General features: G+C 35.5%; 2 protein-coding genes across 2 annotated transcripts; one reads left to right on the top strand and one right to left on the bottom strand.

Moving 5' to 3' along the window:
- Positions 1-243: 243 nt before the first annotated feature.
- Positions 244-5,883, top strand: LOC105650193 (uncharacterized). The gene is made up of 5 exons (XM_037636157.2): positions 244-834; positions 1,431-2,535; positions 2,768-3,187; positions 3,404-4,978; positions 5,089-5,883. Exons 1-5 carry the CDS (start codon positions 362-364, stop codon positions 5,623-5,625), a joined length of 4,110 nt encoding a protein of 1,369 aa, XP_037492085.1. The 5' UTR covers positions 244-361; the 3' UTR covers positions 5,626-5,883.
- Positions 5,884-6,353: 470 nt separating this feature from the next.
- Positions 6,354-20,573, bottom strand: ALA3 (aminophospholipid ATPase 3). Its single transcript, XM_012236600.4, has 27 exons — positions 20,105-20,573; positions 17,485-17,550; positions 16,662-16,723; positions 14,997-15,078; positions 14,662-14,772; positions 14,277-14,354; positions 14,041-14,137; positions 13,175-13,281; positions 12,878-12,943; positions 12,453-12,574; positions 12,245-12,329; positions 12,086-12,163; positions 11,866-11,982; positions 11,619-11,768; positions 11,389-11,493; positions 10,593-10,735; positions 10,338-10,439; positions 10,183-10,246; positions 9,879-10,091; positions 9,312-9,477; positions 9,119-9,198; positions 8,790-9,029; positions 7,919-8,140; positions 7,672-7,839; positions 7,165-7,509; positions 6,954-7,060; positions 6,354-6,868 (listed from the first exon to the last, which is right to left on the bottom strand). The coding sequence occupies exons 1-27, from the start codon at positions 20,282-20,284 to the stop codon at positions 6,562-6,564; spliced, it is 3,663 nt and encodes a 1,220-aa protein (XP_012091990.1). The 5' UTR covers positions 20,285-20,573; the 3' UTR covers positions 6,354-6,561.
- Positions 20,574-20,930: the final 357 nt, after the last annotated feature.

Below are 20,930 nucleotides of genomic sequence, written 5' to 3'. Positions count from 1 at the left end.
ACACATTTCTCTTCTCTAACCCCAAACTCCATCTATCATTTCAGCCCAAACAAATGACCCCTCAGTCTGGTAGCTGTATGTTCATCTACCTGTTGAATAAGAATCATCCACCTTCTAACTTAAAACTTAAGATAACTTAAAACCTAGTATTAGTATTACTGTCGTTATTTGTTGAAGAAAAGTATAAAAAAACATGCAACTTATACAAGAAAGTAAAGTGACATGGTGGGACAAATGACGGATGAAAACCTGAGTGGCACGTAATCATTTTGCAAAGAAATGATAATGACCAAAGCTACCTTCCCATAAAATCCATCCCACAAGAACAAAACTTTAACAACAGTCGCTATAATTATAAAGAATGTCCGACGACAACGTTGTCCCGCCTCCGGCAGCACTGAGACTCAACTATGACGTGTTCTTAAGTTTTCGCGGCGAGGACACGCGTCATGGCATCATCGAGAACCTCTTTAACTCTTTACACAGTCACGGCGTTAGGGTTTTCAAAGACGACGTCGGAATGAGTCAAGGAGACGAGATAGCTCCTACTCTGATGGAAGCCATTGAAGACTCAGCTGCTTCAATTATCATGGTTTCTCGACGGTATGCTGATTCCCATTGGTGTCTTAAGGAACTATCTAGAATATGCCAGCTACGGAGGCTTGTACTTCCAGTTTTCTACCAAGTCGACCCATCTGATGTTAGAAGACAAAAGGGTCCTTTTGAAGATGATTTTAGGGCTCACGTAGAAAGATTTGGACAGGATGAGGTTGTCGAATGGAGAAAAGCTATGGCGAAAGTTGGTGGCCTTTCTGGTTTTGTTTTCAGTGGCAGGTGATTATGTGTGTGTATATATGTGTGTGTATAAAGTTGTTATCTTTAACCATGAATCAAAAGTTAAATATTGAAAATTGGTTCTTCTGTCCTCTTGGAGAGTATAAAATGTGTTTGGTATGGTCTATTAGTTAAATATTGAAGAGATTTTGTTTATTTTAGTGCAGGGCATAAAATATATAAGATGCTGGTCGAATCTCTTACCTCTTGATTTGAGAAAGTTGGCCAAGACGTTGAAATATGTCCTTTTCCTTTTAAAATTTAATAAGAGCTTCTTGAATTTGGTGGTATGGAACAAACTGCAGTTATACACAATCACGCTTGGAGAATTTTAATTGAAGTGAAAATCCCATGTGTTTGTCCTTTCTATGTTTATCATGTGCTATCTTGAGTTGAGATTTGTCTCTATCTCTCTCTCTCTCTCTCTCTAACTTTTTCCGTGTATCTGTGTCAGATATATCCTAATATGTTCATTATAAAAAAAAATCTATTTAAAAAATAAAATGTTCATTCTTGGACTTCCACGATTCCTGTTTTCAATTATCTGTGGCCTATGTATCCTATCCTAATATTTTCATTGTTCTGCTTGCTGACAGCCAAGAACAGGGGTTGATTCAACGATTAGTGAAAAGGATTTTGACAGAATTGGGAAGGACAGTAGGTCTATCTACGTATACAGTTGGACTTGAGTCTCGTGTAGAAAAACTAATGGATTTGTTAAATGTTAAATCTAATCAGATTCAAGTTCTGGGACTTCATGGAATGGGTGGGATCGGTAAAACAACTCTTGCCAAGGCCCTCTACAATAAACTTATCAAACACTTCAAATATCGTTGTTTCATTTCGAGTGTTAGAGAAATTGCTGAAGGAGATGGTGGTTTGACATCACTTCAGAATAAATTTCTTCATGATCTTTCAGCCAATAAGGTGCCACCAGTGAATGAGGTGGTTGATGGGGTCATCAAGATCAAACGCATGCTTGCTGAGCAGCGTGTCCTAGCTGTCTTGGACGATGTGAATGATGTGAGCCAACTCAATGTACTGGCAGGAAAAAGAGATTGGTTTGGTGAAGGAGGTATAATAATTATTACCACAAGAAATGAAGATGTTTTGGTTGATCATATTGTGAATGAGCGGTATGAGGTCAGAGAGTTGTTTTCCTCTGAAGCTTTGCAACTTTTTAGTTACCATGCAATGAGAAGAGAGAATCCAACTGAGGGTTACCTGAAGATAGCCAAGCAAATTGTATCTCTTACAGGAAACCTACCTTTAGCATTGGAGGTGTTTGGTTCTTTCCTGTTTCATAAGAGGACGATGAAGCAATGGGAAGATGCCCTGAAAAGGTTACAACAGATTCGACCACATGATCTTCAAGATGTCTTGAGAATAAGTTTTGATGGACTAGATCAAGAAGAGAGGCACATATTCCTTGATATTGCATGTTTATTTGTTAAAATAGGAATGGGAAAAGAGGAAGCAATTGATATATTGACGGGTTGCGGCTTTAGGGCTGAGACAGCAGTTACTGTTTTGGAAGCAAAATCTCTCATTAAGATCAGAGAAGATGGTACTCTGTGGATGCATGATCAACTTAGAGACATGGGAAGAGAAATTGTTCTACGTGAAAACCTTGTTAATCCTGGTATGCGTAGTAGATTGTGGGATTATGAAGAAATCATGACAGTTCTGAAAGATAAGAAGGTGAAAATCATTAGCGGAGAATTAATATTATTATTTTGTGTTCTTCCTATACCCTAATAATCTTGCCAAAACCTCCTATAACTTGAAGACCTTGATAATTTCTTGTAGTTTTGCCTGGAAAATTTTATCTCAAAGTCCTTTTCAAGTTTCTTTTATGTCGCTGATTCTTTGTTTACCTTTTAATCAGTTTACTATTAGCTTTAAACATTTCCCCTTATCTGATGGAAAACAGGGAACAGAAAATGTAAAAGGGATCATCCTTGACTTTGGAAAGAAGATGTTTAGGGAGGATTCAAGTACTGATACTGTTTTTTGTAATTACTTCCTAACCGCACCAAATCTCACCTCTGCAATTGCATACATGAAACGGAAATGGACACGTCTTCTATGTCTTCCAGAAGGCATAGAGAAAGAGAAAGAGGCGATAGTTAGCACTAAATCCTTTGAATCAATGGTTAATCTAAGACTGCTACATGTTAATCGTGTGAAATTAGATGGGAAGTTCAAATTTTTGCCTGCAGGGCTTAGGTGGCTACAGTGGAAGGAATGCCCTTTGAAAAATCTTCCTTATGACTATGACCCTTCACAGCTTTCTGTCCTTGATCTCTCAGAAAGTGGAATTGAACGAATTTGGAGTTGGGGCAGCAGTAAGGTATAAGCCTTAAGTAACATTACTTACATTATTCTTTTACGTTTAACTACATCCTACTAAACATGCTCTGAATTTTTTCCATGGGGAATACTTTTTGTGTTGTTCTATGTTATTTGAAGAGGTTGTTCTTATAATTTGTCCTTAGAAGTATTCCGAAGAAAACAGAAAAAAAAAAGTCACTTCTTTTCTAAATGCAGAAAACTTCTTGTGTTACAGGTGGCCGAGAAGTTGATGGTCTTAAATCTTCATCATTGCTATAATTTAGTGGCTATTCCTGATTTATATGGGCATAAATCCTTGGAAAAGATTAATCTTGAGCGTTGCATTCGACTGACTAAAATTCACAAGTCACTGGGGAATCTGAGGACATTGCTTCACTTGAACTTGAAAGAATGCTTAAACCTTGTTGAATTTCCGAGTGAAGTTTCTGGACTAAAATGTCTTCAAAGCTTTATTCTCTCTGGCTGCTCAAAATTGACAGCATTGCCAGATGACATAGGTAGCATGAAATCCCTGAAAGAACTTCTTGTTGATCGAACTGCTATATCAAAACTGCCTGAATCTATGTACCGCCTTACAAAACTTGAGAAGCTTAGTCTGAACGGATGCCGATTCATCAAACGGCTGCCAAGTACCTTGGGCAAACTGAATTCTTTGAAAGAACTCTCCCTCGATGAAACTGCATTGGAAGAAGTGCCTGATTCTATAGGATCTTTGTCAAACCTTGAGGAACTAAGTTTGAGGTGGTGTACATTACTTGCCACAATTCCTGATTCTGTAGGCCAGCTCCAGTCCTTGTCAGCAATTTATATTAATAATAGTTCAATCAAAGAACTACCAAATTCAATCAGTTCATTGTCTTACCTGAAGCAGTTATCAGCTGGAGGGTGTAGTTCTTTGTGCAAATTGCCTGATTCGATTGAAGGACTATCTTCCATTAGTGAACTTGAGTTAGATAGGACTTCTATTACTACTCTGCCGGAGCAGATTGGAGCTTTGAAATTGATTGAGAAACTTTCCTTGCGGAATTGTACACTGATTAGAAATTTACCAGAAGCAATTGGGAAGATGTTGGGTCTTACTGATTTACAATTATTTGGTGCTAATATTATTGAGTTACCAGAATCTATTGGGATGTTGGAAAATCTGGTAATGCTTAATCTGAATGAGTGTAAACAGCTGCAGAAACTTCCTACTTCAATAGGAAACTTGAAGTCTCTGCATCATTTGCTGATGGAGAAAACTGCTGTAAATGAACTTCCGGAGAGTTTCGGGATGCTTTGCAGCTTAATGGTTTTGAAAATGAGAAAGAGACCAGTCAAATCTCTCAGTACTCAAGAGAAGCCCGTTCTGCTCCCAACTTCATTTCCACATCTCTATCGGCTGGAAGAACTGGATGCTCGTGCTTGGAGAATATCTGGAGAAATTCCTGATGATTTTGAGAAGTTGTCAATGTTAGAGACGTTGGATCTAGGATACAACGATTTTTCCAGCCTTCCTTGTAGCTTGAAAGGTCTTTCTCTTCTCAAGCTGCTCTACTTGCCTCACTGCAAAAAACTCGTGCGTCTCCCTCCATTGCCTTCAAGTTTAAAAGAGTTGGATGTTTCCAACTGTATTGCATTGGAAAGTATGTCTGACATTTCAAACTTGGAGAGCTTAAAGCTTTTGAACCTCACAAATTGTGAGAAACTTTTGGAGATTCCAGGCCTTGAACACCTGAAGTCCTTGACCAGGTTATACATGAGTGATTGTAGAGCATGCTCCTTATCAGTGAAGAGAAGACTATCTAAGGTTCTCTCCTTCCTCTCTATCTGTGTGTCCATATGGCCGCCTTCATTACATTTTATGAAGGTTATGATTGTTTTATATATAGATTATTTTATTTATTTATTTTGTTGCAGGTTTGTTTGAGGAATTTAGAAAATTTGAGCATACCTGGAAGCAAAATTCCAGATTGGTTTTCTCAACAAACAGTTACATACACAGAGCAAAAGAACTGTGAAATCAAAGCAGTTATGATATATGCTGTTGTTTCTCTGGATCATCGGGTACCAGACGACTTGAGAGATGAAATCCCAGCTCTACCAGCCATCAAAGCGAAGCTGTATAATCTAAATGAATTAGCTATATGTGACAACACACCGGTCTTACTTGGAGTGCCAAGGAGTGATGAAGATCATATCCTTATTTGTCGGTATCCAGAATATCATCCATTGGTTTCTAGATTGAGAAATGGTTATAAGTTAGAGGTAACAGCGTCACAAATCATTGAAGGGGTTCAACTGAAGAAATGTGGCATTTATTTGGTTTCAGAAAATGATGACGACTATGATGGAAATGAAGAATCACTGGATCAGAGCCAACTATCTTTGTCTGCAAAACTAGCCAAATTCTTCAATTCAATTGAAGAAGAAGATGGTCAAACCTGCTCAAGTTGATATTGGAAGAGAAAGACTCGCCCAGGAAAAAAACAATCTCTGGAAATTATAAAAACACTTTTTAGCTTTTAGGAAATATTTTTTGTAGATTTATTTTATGTTGTTGAATATGAAACTTAGTAACTATTAATAAGTTTTAGTAATTTACAAGACTAAGAATGTGTACAATTATGAAAATCATGTATGTGTGTATATGTGTTAATTTATTAGTAAATATGAAAAATAAATTCAAAAAAAATGGTAAGTTATGGTGATTAAGAGTTAGGAGGTGACTAGCATTTGTTGTTACTTTGCAGGGAAGTAAATGAAACTGTCAAGCTCTAAATTTTGCTTGATAGAATTTAGCTCGACTTGAAGTTTAGTGAGCCTGAAAATTTTTGGTTTAAACTCCACTCGAATTCGATTTTAGGGTTGAGTTCAAGTCGAAAAATTTTTTACTCCAGTAAATTTAAAATAAATATTATATAAAAGTATATATAAAAATTCGATAAACTTTCAAACTAATATTATTAAGTTCGAACTTGATTCAAGTCCAACTAACCCCTAGTTACTTGTTAGTGGTTCACTGTGGTAAATATTGGTGCTTGGTTGATTAACGTTTGCATTTTCTTTTCGTTACAATGAATTTATCAAAGATAAATTAATGGTTCATTTAATTTTTACTTTTCAAGGTAAATACATCAATCTGTTGGCAAAATCTTCCGTAAATATGCAGTACATGAAGGGGCTACCAAAAAAATTCTCAATTTAGTTAAATTGTACCAATAAGCTATACATCCGTGACAACCTAAGGATCACTAATATTCCTGCTGAAAAATATATTGAAAGGTAAAACAAAAATTTAATGGCAAAATGCATCACAAAACTGAACTAGCCACATCTAAATTTACAAATTTTTCTAAGATTGACCACTTTGTACAATGATATTTGTCCAGTTTAATTCTTTTTGGATGTCTTCGGTCGTGACTTCACACTGGCTCTCCGTGCGACATCCCATGGCTTCTGTGGAGCATATATACCAAGCTGAGACGCAAAAAATGACTCGTACCCAGGCGAATCAAAAGCAAAGCCCGTGTGCTTAGATATCTCTCGAGGGAGTTGAGATATGGCATAGCTCCTTTCCTCTTGTGGTGTAAGCCGGTTCTCTATCTCCAGCAATCCTGCCCTGGAATTGTCGTCAAGTTCGTGCCTGTGAATTTCCTGAACGATCTGATAATCATAGGGGAAGAACCATCTTTGAACCCTGTGTCCAGACATACAATTAATCTATGCCTAACAAAAATCAGCAGAAAAAAGTAATAAAAAACATAGATCGTCTGAAACCTTACCCTTGGTAAATAAAGTCTCCAAGAAGTGCAACAATGGGAACTAGAAGAAGTGTGAGGTAAAAATAGAATGTGCTCATTAACACGTATATGACAAAAAACACATTCTCCTGCAGTGAATGTAAAAAACAAACAGATTAGCAGGAAGATAATTGAGGCTTGTTCCCCACACACGAAGATATAAGATATATTGATAGAGTGGAAATGGATTTACCCGGAAAATTGAATATACAAAAATGAAAATAAACCATGCTAAGATGCTTCCTCCAACGCTAATGTAATGCCACCTTGTAATTGAATTACAGATCATTAGAAGACGCAAGTTAACTGTAATGACAACACAAGTGAAAGCCATTGTGCTGACATCCCAGAGTCCAAACATCCTCCCTGATGAATTTTTACCACCGGCACTTGAAATTGTTACAAAGTGATAGAAGATTAGAGACTGGTATACAGAGAAGCAAGCCCATGTTCCCACAACTCTCCACTTGAAAAAGACATTTCGTATTCCTTCTTTGTACAGTTCAGGGTACTTCTTTGAAAGGGATGCACTGACATCCTGGCCAAAAAAAAAAAAGGTTATCACTTTTTGTCCATAAATAAGCAAATCAAACTAAAGAACAGCAAATTGGATATTAGATAATATGTCCGAAAGAACTGGGTATCATCCATATCTGTTGCAAGAAATTCTAAATAGATCATGTTGGAAGGGATAAAGCACCTTGTCAAAAAGCCCAACAATGATCACGGGCAGCGCCGTAAATATAACATTATACAGTGACTGGAACCAATCATCATAGAATCTTTGACCAGAGAAGCCAGTATGAAAGGTGAACCAAAATTGAGTCAGAGTAAATGTAAGATTCTTGTAAAAAAAATATGTGATGACCTGCAATAAAGAACTCTCGTGAATGCCATCACCCACAGATAAACAGCTGCAATATATTCGAAGGTACTCAAACTCAAACCTTGCATATTCTAAGATATGACCAACGCCCATGCACAAGAAGTAAATCAGCAAGATAACGAAACTGGGCAATTGCAAAATCACTAGCCATAACTGCTTGCATTCCTTCTAATCCGCTTATTCCAACACCAATATGAGCAGCTTGGATCATGCTAACATCATTGGCACCATCCCCGATGCTAAGTGTTATTTTTTGTGCACCTTTCTTGACCAGACTAGTTACCTACAAAATAAATTCAATGTTCAAAAGTTAGATTTTGATGGATGACTTTCCAAATCTAGCTCTTCTTGAATCTTAAAAGTGGAGAAAAAAATAGATCAAGGAATGGCATTCAGTCTGCAACAGAAGACTTTAGAATTTATAAATACTGAAATTGGGATTGAACCTTGGTCAACTATATGTCCTGCTCACAGCAATTCAAGATGTTACCTTTTTCTAGTAACGCAAACAATTAAAGGACTTGCACTGACACAGTACAACACATTGAAACTGGGAGTAAACCTTGTCATAAATATAAATGACTAAATACATCACAAAGATTCTGCAAATGTAAAACAACACAAACAACAAAGTAACACCCATTGTACCAAAAATAGAGTACTATCCATCTCTCTCTAAAAAGATTCAACTCAATTCAGTCCAGCCGATAGATGGGGTCAGTGCTTCTACTCAATTTTAGGTCCCTTCATAAGAATACAACTTTAAATAGAGCTCTTTAACTTCTTCCCTTCCAAATTAACCAAAAAATATACAAAGGCAAACAAAAGAATTCTTCTTTTTATCTCTGTAAATATGACCATTTTGTTATCTTGTTAAGTTATGATCTCAGATTAACTTCTTTTTCCCACATTCGTGCTTTGAATAATATTACCTGTGCTTTCTGCAAAGGAGAAACCCGGCAGCAAACAACTGAATTACAATTCAAGCTCAAGTTCAGCAGCATCACTCGTAAAGTTGGGTCCAATGCATACATCAAACACTTTCCATCTATAATAAGGGCCAATTTTGGTCCAGATGCAGTGCTCAAATAGTGCTGTGCTTCCTCTAGGCACTTCTTTAGTTCTCTTTTGACTTCCTCCTTGATAAAGCGTGCAATTTCCACCTGGTCACCCTGGCAAGATAATTAACAATTTTAAAAAGTTGAACGCACTGTGTGAATTCTAAAATAAATGCATTTAACAAACAAAGCATGCTGCTTACCCTGTTTTCTACTTCTCTTATTGCGTCAGTTTCTGAACTAATGATAAATTGTTTCATCTCATTGTTAACTAAGTTGCAAGCTGCAGAAAATAATGGTCACAGAAAAGATTCCAGAAGATGTAAATGAAAAATATAACACGTCGCTCAAGACAAAAATAGATGAGAGTACCAAGTTAATTAAATAATGACTCACCATATGCTATATTTATTGCTGTTTCCATCTTGTCCCCTGTTAGCACCCAAATCTTGATTCCAGCTCTAGAAAGAGTCTCAATACAAGCTGGCACTCCTTCTTGAAGCTTGTCTTCTATAGCAGTACACCCAATCAAAATAAGTTCCTTTTCTATAAGTTCTGCCACCTGCATAAGTTTCGAATTTTACTGAGATGATGACTTAAAATTGATCCTAATAAAAACTGAAGAGAATTTAATTATTTTATAACTATGAAAACTGAACATACTTTGCACATAAAAGTAACCTGTTCAGTGTTCTAGCATTAACTGGCATTTTTTACAACAGTTTGAAATGACATAATCGAAACACTTCCCACAACATTAATTAACAGAACTTGAAACCTTTTCCAAAGGACACACATCTACGGAAGCAAGAGCTATATGATAAATGTCTAACTCAAATCCTTCAATGAGCATTCTTCAACACTTTCATAAAACCATGTAATTTACAAAGATGAAATAGTTAACATCTCATAACAAAACAAGAAGGAACGATGAACCAAAATGACAAACATATCATGCTATACCTCATCTAACTTCTTCTCACGATCTCTAAGAGAAGATTTAGCTTGGATAAACTTCTCGTTCCAGCTTTCATAAATTTCAGGACTTAAATCTCTATAAGCTAGGCAAAGGGTTCGTAAACCAGCAGATCCAAATTGTTCCAAGTGCGTCCTGCTTACTTTCTTTAAATCACCATTTCTATCAGCCAATCTCTCATAAATAACAGTATCAGCACCCTGTAAAAAGAAGTTCTGGCCAGTTATCACTTCCACAGAAATTATTATCCATACAAGAAGCCCAAAAAAAAAAAAAATGAAAATATAGTACCTTGCAGTATAATACGAGCCTGCCATCAGGATATCGACAAACAACAGACTGGCGTTTTCGTGTACTATAGGAGCAGTGAATATTACAAATGAAGTTAGTGATATTGACCATTAACCCATAATAAAATATTGGAGAGTAAGAAGATGACTGCCCACCTGTTGAACTCAAGAACATTCAGAATTTCATAAGGCACATCCTGAATTTTGCCCATCTTCTCCACATGAGATTCGCGAACATAAATCATTGTAGGGGTACGCCTGAAAAAAAACTTAGTGCTGTTAACAGGTGTGTAGCAGAGGTTTACATACAAAAATTTGAATTGAATTAACCACATCTTATGACTCGATAATTATTTTTCCAGAAGCACAAGAAACAGTAAACCTATAACAAACATTATGGCAGTTACAAACTTGTAGAAGAAAAAACCAAAGTTCTTCGCAGCAATAACCAAAGCAGCCTCATCTGGTGATGCAGCCTGATATGTGATCTTCTCTGGGGATTCATCACCTTCAGGAAGTACCGTATGGCAAATAGCAAGGCATCTGAAGAATTCCTACACGAAGAAAAAAAAAATTGAAATATAATGCCTGATGATTAGGTTTCTGTGCAAGGTTCAAACACAGATAAAAACAATTTGAAAATCTTTTTTGTTCTTTTAACAGGTGAGAAACAATTTCAAAATTGACTTTGATTGCAACACTAATTGAACAATATCTTGCAGAGTGAGAGGCCAAAAAAATCTGATTTTCCACAATGCAGAAATGGCCAGGATTTAAATTCGTAAGAGCAGCTTTTTCAAAAAAACATATATATATATATATACTATAGAAGTAAATACTCAATTTTAAAACTTAAACTTATAGCTGTAGGTGAAGATCAGAAGTAATATCTTTTTTTAACACTTCAAATCGGGCCTTAATCTTTTCTTGACAGCTACATTGCCTACAAGTTTTGGTTGATATTTTGCAACAATCCAAAATAAACATGCTTAGACTATCCTCAGAATTACATCATGCTTAGATTGTCCTTATAATATTGGACTCAATTATGGCATATGAGAGACATCAACGAAAACTAATCTACTGATTTAACATTACGAACATTTCCACCTATAAATGATTCTTAACTCGGCAGACATTGGAAACATCTGCCTCTACTAAAAATAACTTTGAATAACCATGTAAATTGTTGTATACAATACCACACCTTGCATGTGTCAGGATTAGGTTCATTCCTCCAAGCTCCTCGCATAAGCCTAGGATCATCAAAATTAAACCCCTTCTCATGTACTGCATTCGTTGATTTCCTAACCTGTACAACATTCAATGTTATTCAAATGCTCCTGATTTTGACACCTTTACAAAAAGAAAAGGAAAACCACTAGCAATGAAATATCTTTATTCAAGCAATACTTTCATAAATGAAAGAAGACATACATCTTCCACTTTTATACCATTCCTCTGTGCTCCACCCCGCTCTATTTCAGTGATACCAGACCCATACACCTCTCCTCCAATTGAACACTTAAAGAACTCCATTAAATTTCTTGTTAAAGTTCCAGTTTTATCAGAAAAGATATATTCCACCTGACAAAAGAGTTTTTAATGGACATAGCACCATTCAAAATGGTCATTGTGGCAAAAATAAATTATAATGAACGTATCCCTGTGGAAACAATTTTACCTGTCCAAGTTCTTCATTCAAATTTGAAGTCCGTGCCAATGCAGCAGTGTTGGTTTCAGCATGGTACATGTGTATGTCCTTGTTGATAAATTGAGTGCATTGAATAAATTTGATCATCTGAAAATAAATCCAAAAAGCATAACTAAAAAACAAGCATTTTCAACTAGAATATATCTGAAATATTATAGAAGAGAAATATAATAACAGCCAAGAAATCTACCTCAATGGAAACATATAAAGAGATGGGGATTATAGTTGAGTATAAGGTGATTAGTGTAAATAAAGAGAGAGCAGCAACCTATACAACCAAAGAGAACAAAAACCAAGAAATGAGGAGAAGATAAAACCAAGGAGTTAAAACAATAGGAGAACATATTACCCCAAATCGGTTGCTAGGATTAAACTCTGTAGGTGCACCTTCATCAAGACCTAAGTAGTAGTACTTACGATTAATGAATATACCACTGCAGAATTACATGCATCAGAAAGCATTATTACATCGGAGAATTCATAATTAATCTTTTTCTTGAAAAAAAAAAAAAAAAAAATGGTAATGGCAGAAATTTTGAAGTTGCAGAATAGTCCACCTGGCTATGGCTCCAATCAGGCACATGAAGAAAAGAGATCCAAAGAGGGTGAGTATAAGTTTGTCAAGTTTCCTCTCCAGTGTACTCCTCTTGGAAGGAACATTCATCGAGTTCATCATGACCTGATATTGAACCCAAATTTTCCATAAAGCCACATCTACTTGGAATAATCAACTGACACACTACTTAGAGCATAAAGGTAAATACCAAAATGTCAAGGATTATATGACTAGCTTCTTGTAACAATATTACTACCCTCCACCAGTAACAAAAAGAAACAGAATATTGTCGGGATTTAAGATCACCGAAAAACTCTTGGGGCTTTACATCATTGAAAGGATTGATGACACATTTAATACAGAACCAGATAAGGCAATCAATGATTAACAACTACATAAATGACACAACAATTTAGGATAACAAACCTTTGTTTCAGGGCCTGTAAAAATAACAGCTCCAACAATGTACTCTGTGTTCCTCAGACTGCATCCCTGGAAACACATAATTCTAGAGTCAATTGACCACTCCAAAATCAGCTTCATTGCAGCAGAGTAACAAGAAGATATCATAAAAATGCATTTAATAAAAAAATGCAAAGAGCTTTTTGTTGTTTTTTTTTTTTTTTTTTGGATTATAGATCATATTTTTTTTTTATGAGAAGCATAAAAAAAAAATATAAAGAGTGAACTGCAAACTATGTAAGAGTGAAAATCAGAGCATACTCTTAAAAGAAGTTGGTTTGGAGAGAGAGGTAATGTTTGCTTTTGGATTATAAGATTGCCGGTGAAAGTGTACAGTGAATTGTTCGGTTGCTCACACTGCACTTCACCTGCATTAACAAAAAGGTATTATGGTAAGGTAATAGAAAAGGAAAACAAGATCAGTTGATTGAAAGATGTCAACCACTAAACTTTACAAAACTTATATTTTCAACTAACCATCATGTATCTGTAAACTAAACAGAATGCAGTGAAAAAATCAAGAAAAATAAATAATTCTAAGACATGTCTAGTTATTGTCATATGGAAATGCTTCTTATAAAAATCATCACAATAATACATAGTTAACAATAAGATAAAACAAATAAGATCAGTAGAATCACATAAAATCATATTGCTGTTTGACCATGGCAATATATCTGAAAGGTTGTGCAAATACACTAGTATCATTTTATAATGTGGTCATCTAATACAGAACACCAGAGTGACAAACATGCACAAAAAAGGCCTAAGATTAAAAAAGATATATAGGAATTCTTTCAGAACAAGATTCTCCAGGAACAAAAAGAAATGGAAAATTTTAGTTCTGCTGGAATATAGCATATAGAAACATTGTCCATGAAGTGGAAAAATTCAAGAACATCCAACTTTTTCAGTCTTCAGTAAGTAGCTACCCTTGAAGCAATTGAGGCAAGCAATAAATGAACAGTTAAAATAACAATTCCTTAAAATAAATTAATTATTATTTAATCATATTTTTTCTCATTTATTTTTCTGATAATTCTTAAACATGTATAAAACATGGGTGCAGGTACACATGTATACACTTCCAAAAAAAAAAAAAAAATAGCATCTAAACCTAAGAAAACCTTTGAATTCAGCAGCTTTATCAGGAGTCAAGTAATCCCAAGTCTTCTCTAATGCCTTTCTGATCTTCAAATTTGTTTCCCCATCCAAATTTGCAGTCTGCCAAACCATAAATAAATGCATAAATCATACAGGACATCAGTACATCACTCCCTCTTGCAAAGACAATGACAAAAAAAAGCAAACAACAGCAACAGTTATGGCAATGATTTGCACACAATAAGCAGAAATGAGAAACCTCAGTGTAGCAGACACCATCTGGGTTTGTACCAGCAAGGAAAAGCAAATCTGCTGGAAAAAATCCATCTTGCTTAATCTGCAAGCAATGCAAACATCAGTTTCAGAGAAGCAAAGTGAGAAGCTTTCTAATAAACCCTGCATAGGTGATGACCAACATCCTAAAAAGAGCACTATAAAGTTGATGTTTTAGCTTCTAGGCCCAAGAATGCTGTTCACAAGCATTGCACAAGAACAAATGCATGCCATTTGAGAAGATAAAAGAAGCCTTCAAGCTTAAAGGAGATCATAGGTTAAACTCACACTGGAGGAGAATTGGTATAGATATTATCTTTCTATTCTCTTACATTTTTATTACAGGTAAATATAAAAGCAAGCATACTTACCCTAACAATGTCTCCAACCTGCAACTTCTTCCAGGAAACAGTCTCCCACCTTTGATCTTGCAACACTTCAACAGGAGTATTGTTAATCACCATATCATTCTGTAAACGCTTCTGTAATACATAATCAAGGAAATTGGAAAAAGGTTATATATAGATAAAGGAAATTAGCATCCACCCCTATGCTGGATAAACAGTCTTGACTCCCAAGCTACCCCGTCCCCAGTGAAAAAATGGGGAAAAATATATACCAATCATCGTCAAAGCACATTATCCCCACATGAAGAAAAAAGAGACAAAAAGAACATAGTAAAATGAATATCAACAATAGTACTCACCCAGTCCTCAAATGCCTCTTTAATAAGAGAGACTAAAAGTACCATGCTCAGTGGGACCACATTTGTTATAGGATTGACAGGACTGCATAATCAGAAACTCTCTTTAAGTACAACAAATAGTTTACACACGTTGATATCGGTTAACCTGATATTAAACCTCTTTAATTTTACTTAAATCAGCATCAGTAAAGATTATATAATACAAAGGGAGAGCATAGAAGTGAGACTCTGTGCAAAACCGAAATGAAAGTAAACAGAAATCAACAATACATGTAAACACAATACAAAAACACAAATAAAAAAGAAAATACCCAGAATATCTAGAGGGTAAATTTCAAATGTTAAACAATCAGCAGAATAAAAGACATAACCTACAGAATTCAACACAGAATAAATAGCTTTTAAATACCATTAGAAATGATACTCAATAAATTTAGCTAAATTGTCCAAGCAAAAAAATTGATCTCCTTTATTTATTTTGTTTTCTTGGCTCATGCTCTAGGATTGAAAAGGATAATTGAGCGTTGCGCCTACAACACATGCCAGATGTTGATTGTAACCAAGTCAATTCAGAAAACTTTAAAATAAAATATCTATGTATAGCATTTTAATCATCTGCTTTTGTCACCATGAGGTCATTTTTCCACTCTTAACAAATAACAAATATTCAAGTTGGCAAAATTCCTGAACATTGATTCAACTCAACAAATTCTTTAATAATGAAATAAACATTTAATTCAGTCGGCCCATTAATAAGCAGGAATAAAAAAAGATTAATAAGCTTTAGGATTTCATTATCACCATCAGAGGTAGATCCAGAAATTTGTATTAGAGGGAATTCACCCCCGCATATGTGCGTGTGCGCGCGCCCACACATATATTTGTATATATAAATATAACAATAATGTAATGAATATTAAAGTAAAAAATGACAAGAAAATTTAAAGATAAATTTAGAACATATATAAGTGGGTTGCATTAAATGGATAGTTTTTATTAAAAAAATAATTAATTAATCACACATGTTAAAACCAACTCAAAACAAATTACCAAGTCATATGATGAAAATTTAATAGATAAGAGGCTAAATAATAAGTTTTGTTCAATTCAAATTACATCAACTAATTATGAGGGGGAAATATAAATAATATTAAATTAAAACAATTGCTAATGCATAAGTACAAAAATATTGTGTGGAGGCAGTGGCCCCATTGCCCTCATGCTGAATCCGCCCGTGATCACCATCGTCATAAAGATAATCATAGTATTAACTTGGGGGGGGGATGGTTTCAAAGTTTCCCTTCTGAAGTATGGCTAGATAAATCATTTATTCCTCTATTAATAAGTCCTAGGAGTAGTAGCAATAAAAAAATAATAGTAATAATAATTCAGACCATGGTGAATACATTCTATCTATACATGTGTACATGTAAAATCAAATATGCAAGTTGCAAAAGCATATACTAAAAGAACAAATCTTTTAAGCGTACAAAGAACCAAGAGATTTGTCCTGACTTTTCAGGGAAAAGGAAGTTCCCAAAGCTATCTTTAATCATGTCAGATGGTACAGATAACTGGAATTAGACAAACTGAGACATGTCTCTGTTATAACTATAATCCTAATGTTTATGAAACAAAGCCATCACAAGTTTAAAATATACATACCTGATTGGTGTCATTGATAGAATTGATATAAAGAGAAAGTAGCAATTGGCCACCCGCCTGAACTGTTCAATATAAACACAGAATTTTCTCAGGAAAAAAAATCGTCAGGAAAAAGGACTAGAGGTAGGAGTAGCGAAGGACCAGCTTTTTAATACATAAGCTTGCTTGATCCTGACCCATTAAATTAAATTAAATTTTCAAGCTTTATATCAAACTGCACTAGGTTGAAGGATTATGAGAGGTGGATGTACCCAAACTATGGGCCGATAAGATTGCCTGTATTCAACTGTCAAGGATATACTATCGAAATTTTGTTAACTCTGCATCGGTTATTGTAAACCTGCAGAAGTTGTTATGGATGCACAAGCACAGATGCTGTGCATTTTTTCACCAACTCAAGTTTGGTGTAAAAGGATGAGCATAAACATACACAAGATTAAGAAATGAGGAAAGGAAGAAATTGATCACGGTGGAGCACTTTTTGAGGAATCTTAAGCCCTTAGTCAAACATTTTTGTCCCTCAGCAATTGAGACATTGTTCAACCCAAATGCACAATTGCCGCAGTAGTTATCTGTAAACTAGGGAACTAAAACTATAGCATAGGTGAACAAGCACCAAGAAACAGACAGACCCACAAAAAACTAATCTTGGAATATTGAGAGGGAAGAGGAGTCCCCTTCACTTTTATCATGTTTCTTAACTAATATAGTTCAATTTTACCACTACCAAACCAAAAGGCTTGGCAGAATCACATCATTTAGGTTGAGTACCACATTGCAATGCATTGAACAACAGAACCATTTTATTGCTAACATTAATTACCTGTTCAAACAATCCCTTTGGCAGGAAGGTAAAGAAATTGTACTTTGTAGTTGATATAGAATTCCCCTGAAACATTTTAACAGTAAAATCTAAGCCAAACCAAGTTTAACAGAAATAGAAACAACAAAATAAACTGCAAACACCAAGGGTTATTAGAAAATAAGGTGCCAATAAAAATTTCCAAATTCAAATACTTCTTTCAGAGTGCAAGAAAATGAAGAAACAAAGCTTTTAACAGAGACAAACTTTTACTTGCAGTGGTCAAATGTAGGATTTTGCATAACTTCTCCTCTAGGCTTTCAGCTTCTAGAATGCTACTCTAATTTATAGAGTTCTTAACAACCTAAGTTCTTAGCACTGGCATGTTTTACACCAATTTATTTTCCACGCCATGTTCTGATGACAGAATACAAAAAAGAAGCATGCATTTCCTATCCTAACTTATATGCCATGAATCTTATTTTCTGAAAGTTAGACCAGTTACTGCAGCATGGTCGAGTTTCAGCAGAACACTGCAACCTAATAAGTCATAGCTGCCTGCCCAGTCATACTGTGGAGTAATTATAACATTTTTAACCTAACAACCTAGCACGAATCTTATATCACTACAATCCGCACCTGTCATCCAATTAACATGTCAAGCCCGACTCCAACCACCAGAGGATTCGTCCGCTTTAGATCAAGCCAATTTCATCTCATACTAAATTGGCAAGACCCGCAGGGTTTTATCCCGCAGGTGAAATGGGGAACTTTTCCTTTGTCAAAATCAAGGTAGTTTATAAATCGTGTTAAAAACCAAAATTGTTATTTTTAATATGTCGTAAAATTCCCTTACAAGAATTCCATAATGCCACAATCGGGACCGGGCGATGAGTGTTACATAACATTTCACAAGATCCAATTGTAAATAATCCAAGAAGAAGATTTATGTAAATGCTGTGTGTGCAGCCATGAAATCTAAGAGCATGTTATCTGTTGTTCTTTGAAAAATCCTATTCCATTTAGGATAGATTCTTGGTAGCATAGGCCAATTCTCAACTAATAAGAACAATTATGAGCACAGCACTGATACACCGAACATTGAACAATTTCTGAAGCATGGCCATACACAGCAGTAAACTATATACAAATAGTGGGGAGGAAAGCAACATTTCCAGGGGAATAGTAGTGTCTACGTAGAGCATCATCTAATATAGAAAGTCAACATCCATGTCATGCTTCTATCAGAAAGATATGTACCAAAATCTAATAAAGTTGTCCCTATCTTCATGCTTCTTAACAGATATTATGTATTTCCCTTTTCCCAATGGAAATTCAAACTCCTGATTCAAAAGTATAGACCTGATCAAATTGGCCATAGAAAAACGATTATGCTGAGCAACAACTTGCAAGACACTGGCCTACTTTTTCTGACAGATAGCTTTCAAATCCACGACTTATCATACACAACTCATTACTTTTCATTTTTCACAACATTATGAAAAAGGGTGACTGACTATAATTTGACAATCAGTAGGCACAAGGGTTCAATTCTCCATCTCCAGTTTGTAGAATACTTACAGCCGAACTCTTATAATCACAAAAACAGCTTATACTTTTGTTTCTTCATTATTCATATGTATAATTCACACCTTGTACACTATATGGATGCTTATTAAACCGAGGCATTAGACAATCATGTTAAAATTAATCTTGAAAAGAAACCTTGCTCTTCTTATTTTTGTCCATTCCTATAAATATTATACCTCCAAATGTTACTACATATGAATTGCAGTGTAAACAAACAAATTATTGCTCAAGCCTACATGGTCTTAACAGCAAGCACACGACAGTGCATCTGCATGCTTTGCTCTACATTTTCTACAGTTCTACAATCAAGTTTCAATAATACTGTACTCCTACAACGATAAAGTAAGTAATTTTCAAACAGAGGAAAAAAAAACGTAGCCCAAATCCACGTTATATACCATGCACTACAATAAAATAAATTTGGATTTAACATAGTAGATATCAATTGCAATGATTTATTGCATTGATTGCATTGTCGATGTAGGACATAGAAAGCAGCCCTTTCTTTTTGTTCCCCTAATCTTTAAGTGAACAAAAGTCAATGCAGACTGCGAACGAAAATACCCTTCGAGTGCCCAGTTTTATTCACTTAAGGGAAGTGAAACTGAAGCATTTAAACTTTCATGTTATGCCTGTTCATCTCCAAAAGCAATAAGTGTAGAATAAATTTGACCTCAATACTACTTTGAAAAAAAAAAAAGAGAGAGAAAAAGAACCTGTAACCGCATATAGTACGGCAAAAGAAAATTCCTGCTGTTAGCCCCTTAACTTAGTTTATTATGGTATATGTTTAAATCACAGGAACCTCGATAAAACAAACACTAATAATATAATTCAAATAAATATCCTCCCCGAAAGTCTTGGATTAAACATTTCCTGCATTACACACTAAGTCAAGTAGAGTTCCCGTTTTGTTGGACCACAAACAAAGAGAAAAACTCCATTTTTCTCTCACAGTTATTCTTAGCACCGAAACAGACAAGGAAATGGAGATGAACAAGCACACAAAATGAATAAATAAAAGGCCATGAAATTAGATATCAGGAGGAACCTTGAATCTGACGGGCAAATTAGCCTCACGATCATTGCAATAAATGGTACGGTGACTAGGTGCCTGTGGCTGGACGCGACCGAGTCGAACCGTCCGACCCGCCGACGAACGGCCGGTTAAGCTCACGTCTCGAGTCAATCTCGATGTCGATGTCCTTACCCTCTCCCATCCACCGGTCATCGTTCTCCTTGCCAACCAAAATGACCGATCCAAAGTCACAAATTTGACGGAAACAGAATATTCTGACTCGAGAAATTTCCCTTCTTCTCCGCTCTGTTTGTGTTTTTGTTATTGTATCTTCGATTTCCTAATGAAGCTTCGTTATACGGACGATGAAACAGAGAGGGGAAAATCTCTCCAGCTTCAATTTTTCTTTTTCTTTTTCTTTTTTTTTTTCTCTTTTTTCTTCTGTCTCTCTTTTTTCTCTGTTCTTCGCGTAAATTTTTTGCAGTTATGTTATTTTGCGTTTGTATTTTTCACCATATCCAATAAAACCGCGTGCTTTGCCTTGACATAGCTTTAATTTTAAGTTCTTAAATTAATTTCCACGCGCGAAATAGGTGCGCGTGGATTTCAGTTAATTGGTTATTAGTGTGGGTCCCGCGAGGGTGGCACTGGATATTTTAGTGACACGCGCATGCTTAATGCGTGAAGTTCCAAACATCGGCGTTGAAGTTTCCAAAAACGCTGCGCCGCTGAGGGAGGAGTAGCTTACTTGAAATGGAAATACTTGTACGACGAGCGTTGTTCTATCAACGACATTGCGCTGAATTTTCTGGTGTCATGCGCGAGCATAGACACTTCATTTCTTACTTGGTCTCGTTGA

Source organism: Jatropha curcas, chromosome 5 (genome assembly GCF_041381405.1).
Source record: "Jatropha curcas cultivar XTBG-Jc1 chromosome 5, XTBG_Jcur_1.0, whole genome shotgun sequence".
In the NCBI taxonomy this organism is placed as follows: Eukaryota; Viridiplantae; Streptophyta; class Magnoliopsida; order Malpighiales; family Euphorbiaceae; genus Jatropha; species Jatropha curcas.
The sequence above is the reverse complement of the archived record's forward strand: the minus strand, read 5'-3'. Positions and strand labels throughout refer to the sequence as shown.

Coding starts and splice junctions, on each gene's coding strand:
- LOC105650193 (XM_037636157.2), top strand. CDS start 362: ATGTCCGACGACAACGTTGTCCCGCCTCCGGCAGCACTGAGACTCAAC. Junction 3,188..3,403: donor GGAGTTGGGGCAGCAGTAAG/GTATAAGCCTTA, acceptor CTTGTGTTACAG/GTGGCCGAGAAGTTGATGGT. Junction 4,979..5,088: donor TGAAGAGAAGACTATCTAAG/GTTCTCTCCTTC, acceptor ATTTTGTTGCAG/GTTTGTTTGAGGAATTTAGA.
- ALA3 (XM_012236600.4), bottom strand. CDS start 20,284: ATGACCGGTGGATGGGAGAGGGTAAGGACATCGACATCGAGATTGACT. Junction 17,551..20,104: donor ATTTGCCCGTCAGATTCAAG/GTTCCTCCTGAT, acceptor AAAATGTTTCAG/GGGAATTCTATATCAACTAC. Junction 7,840..7,918: donor CATATCTTAGAATATGCAAG/GTTTGAGTTTGA, acceptor TCTTTATTGCAG/GTCATCACATATTTTTTTTA.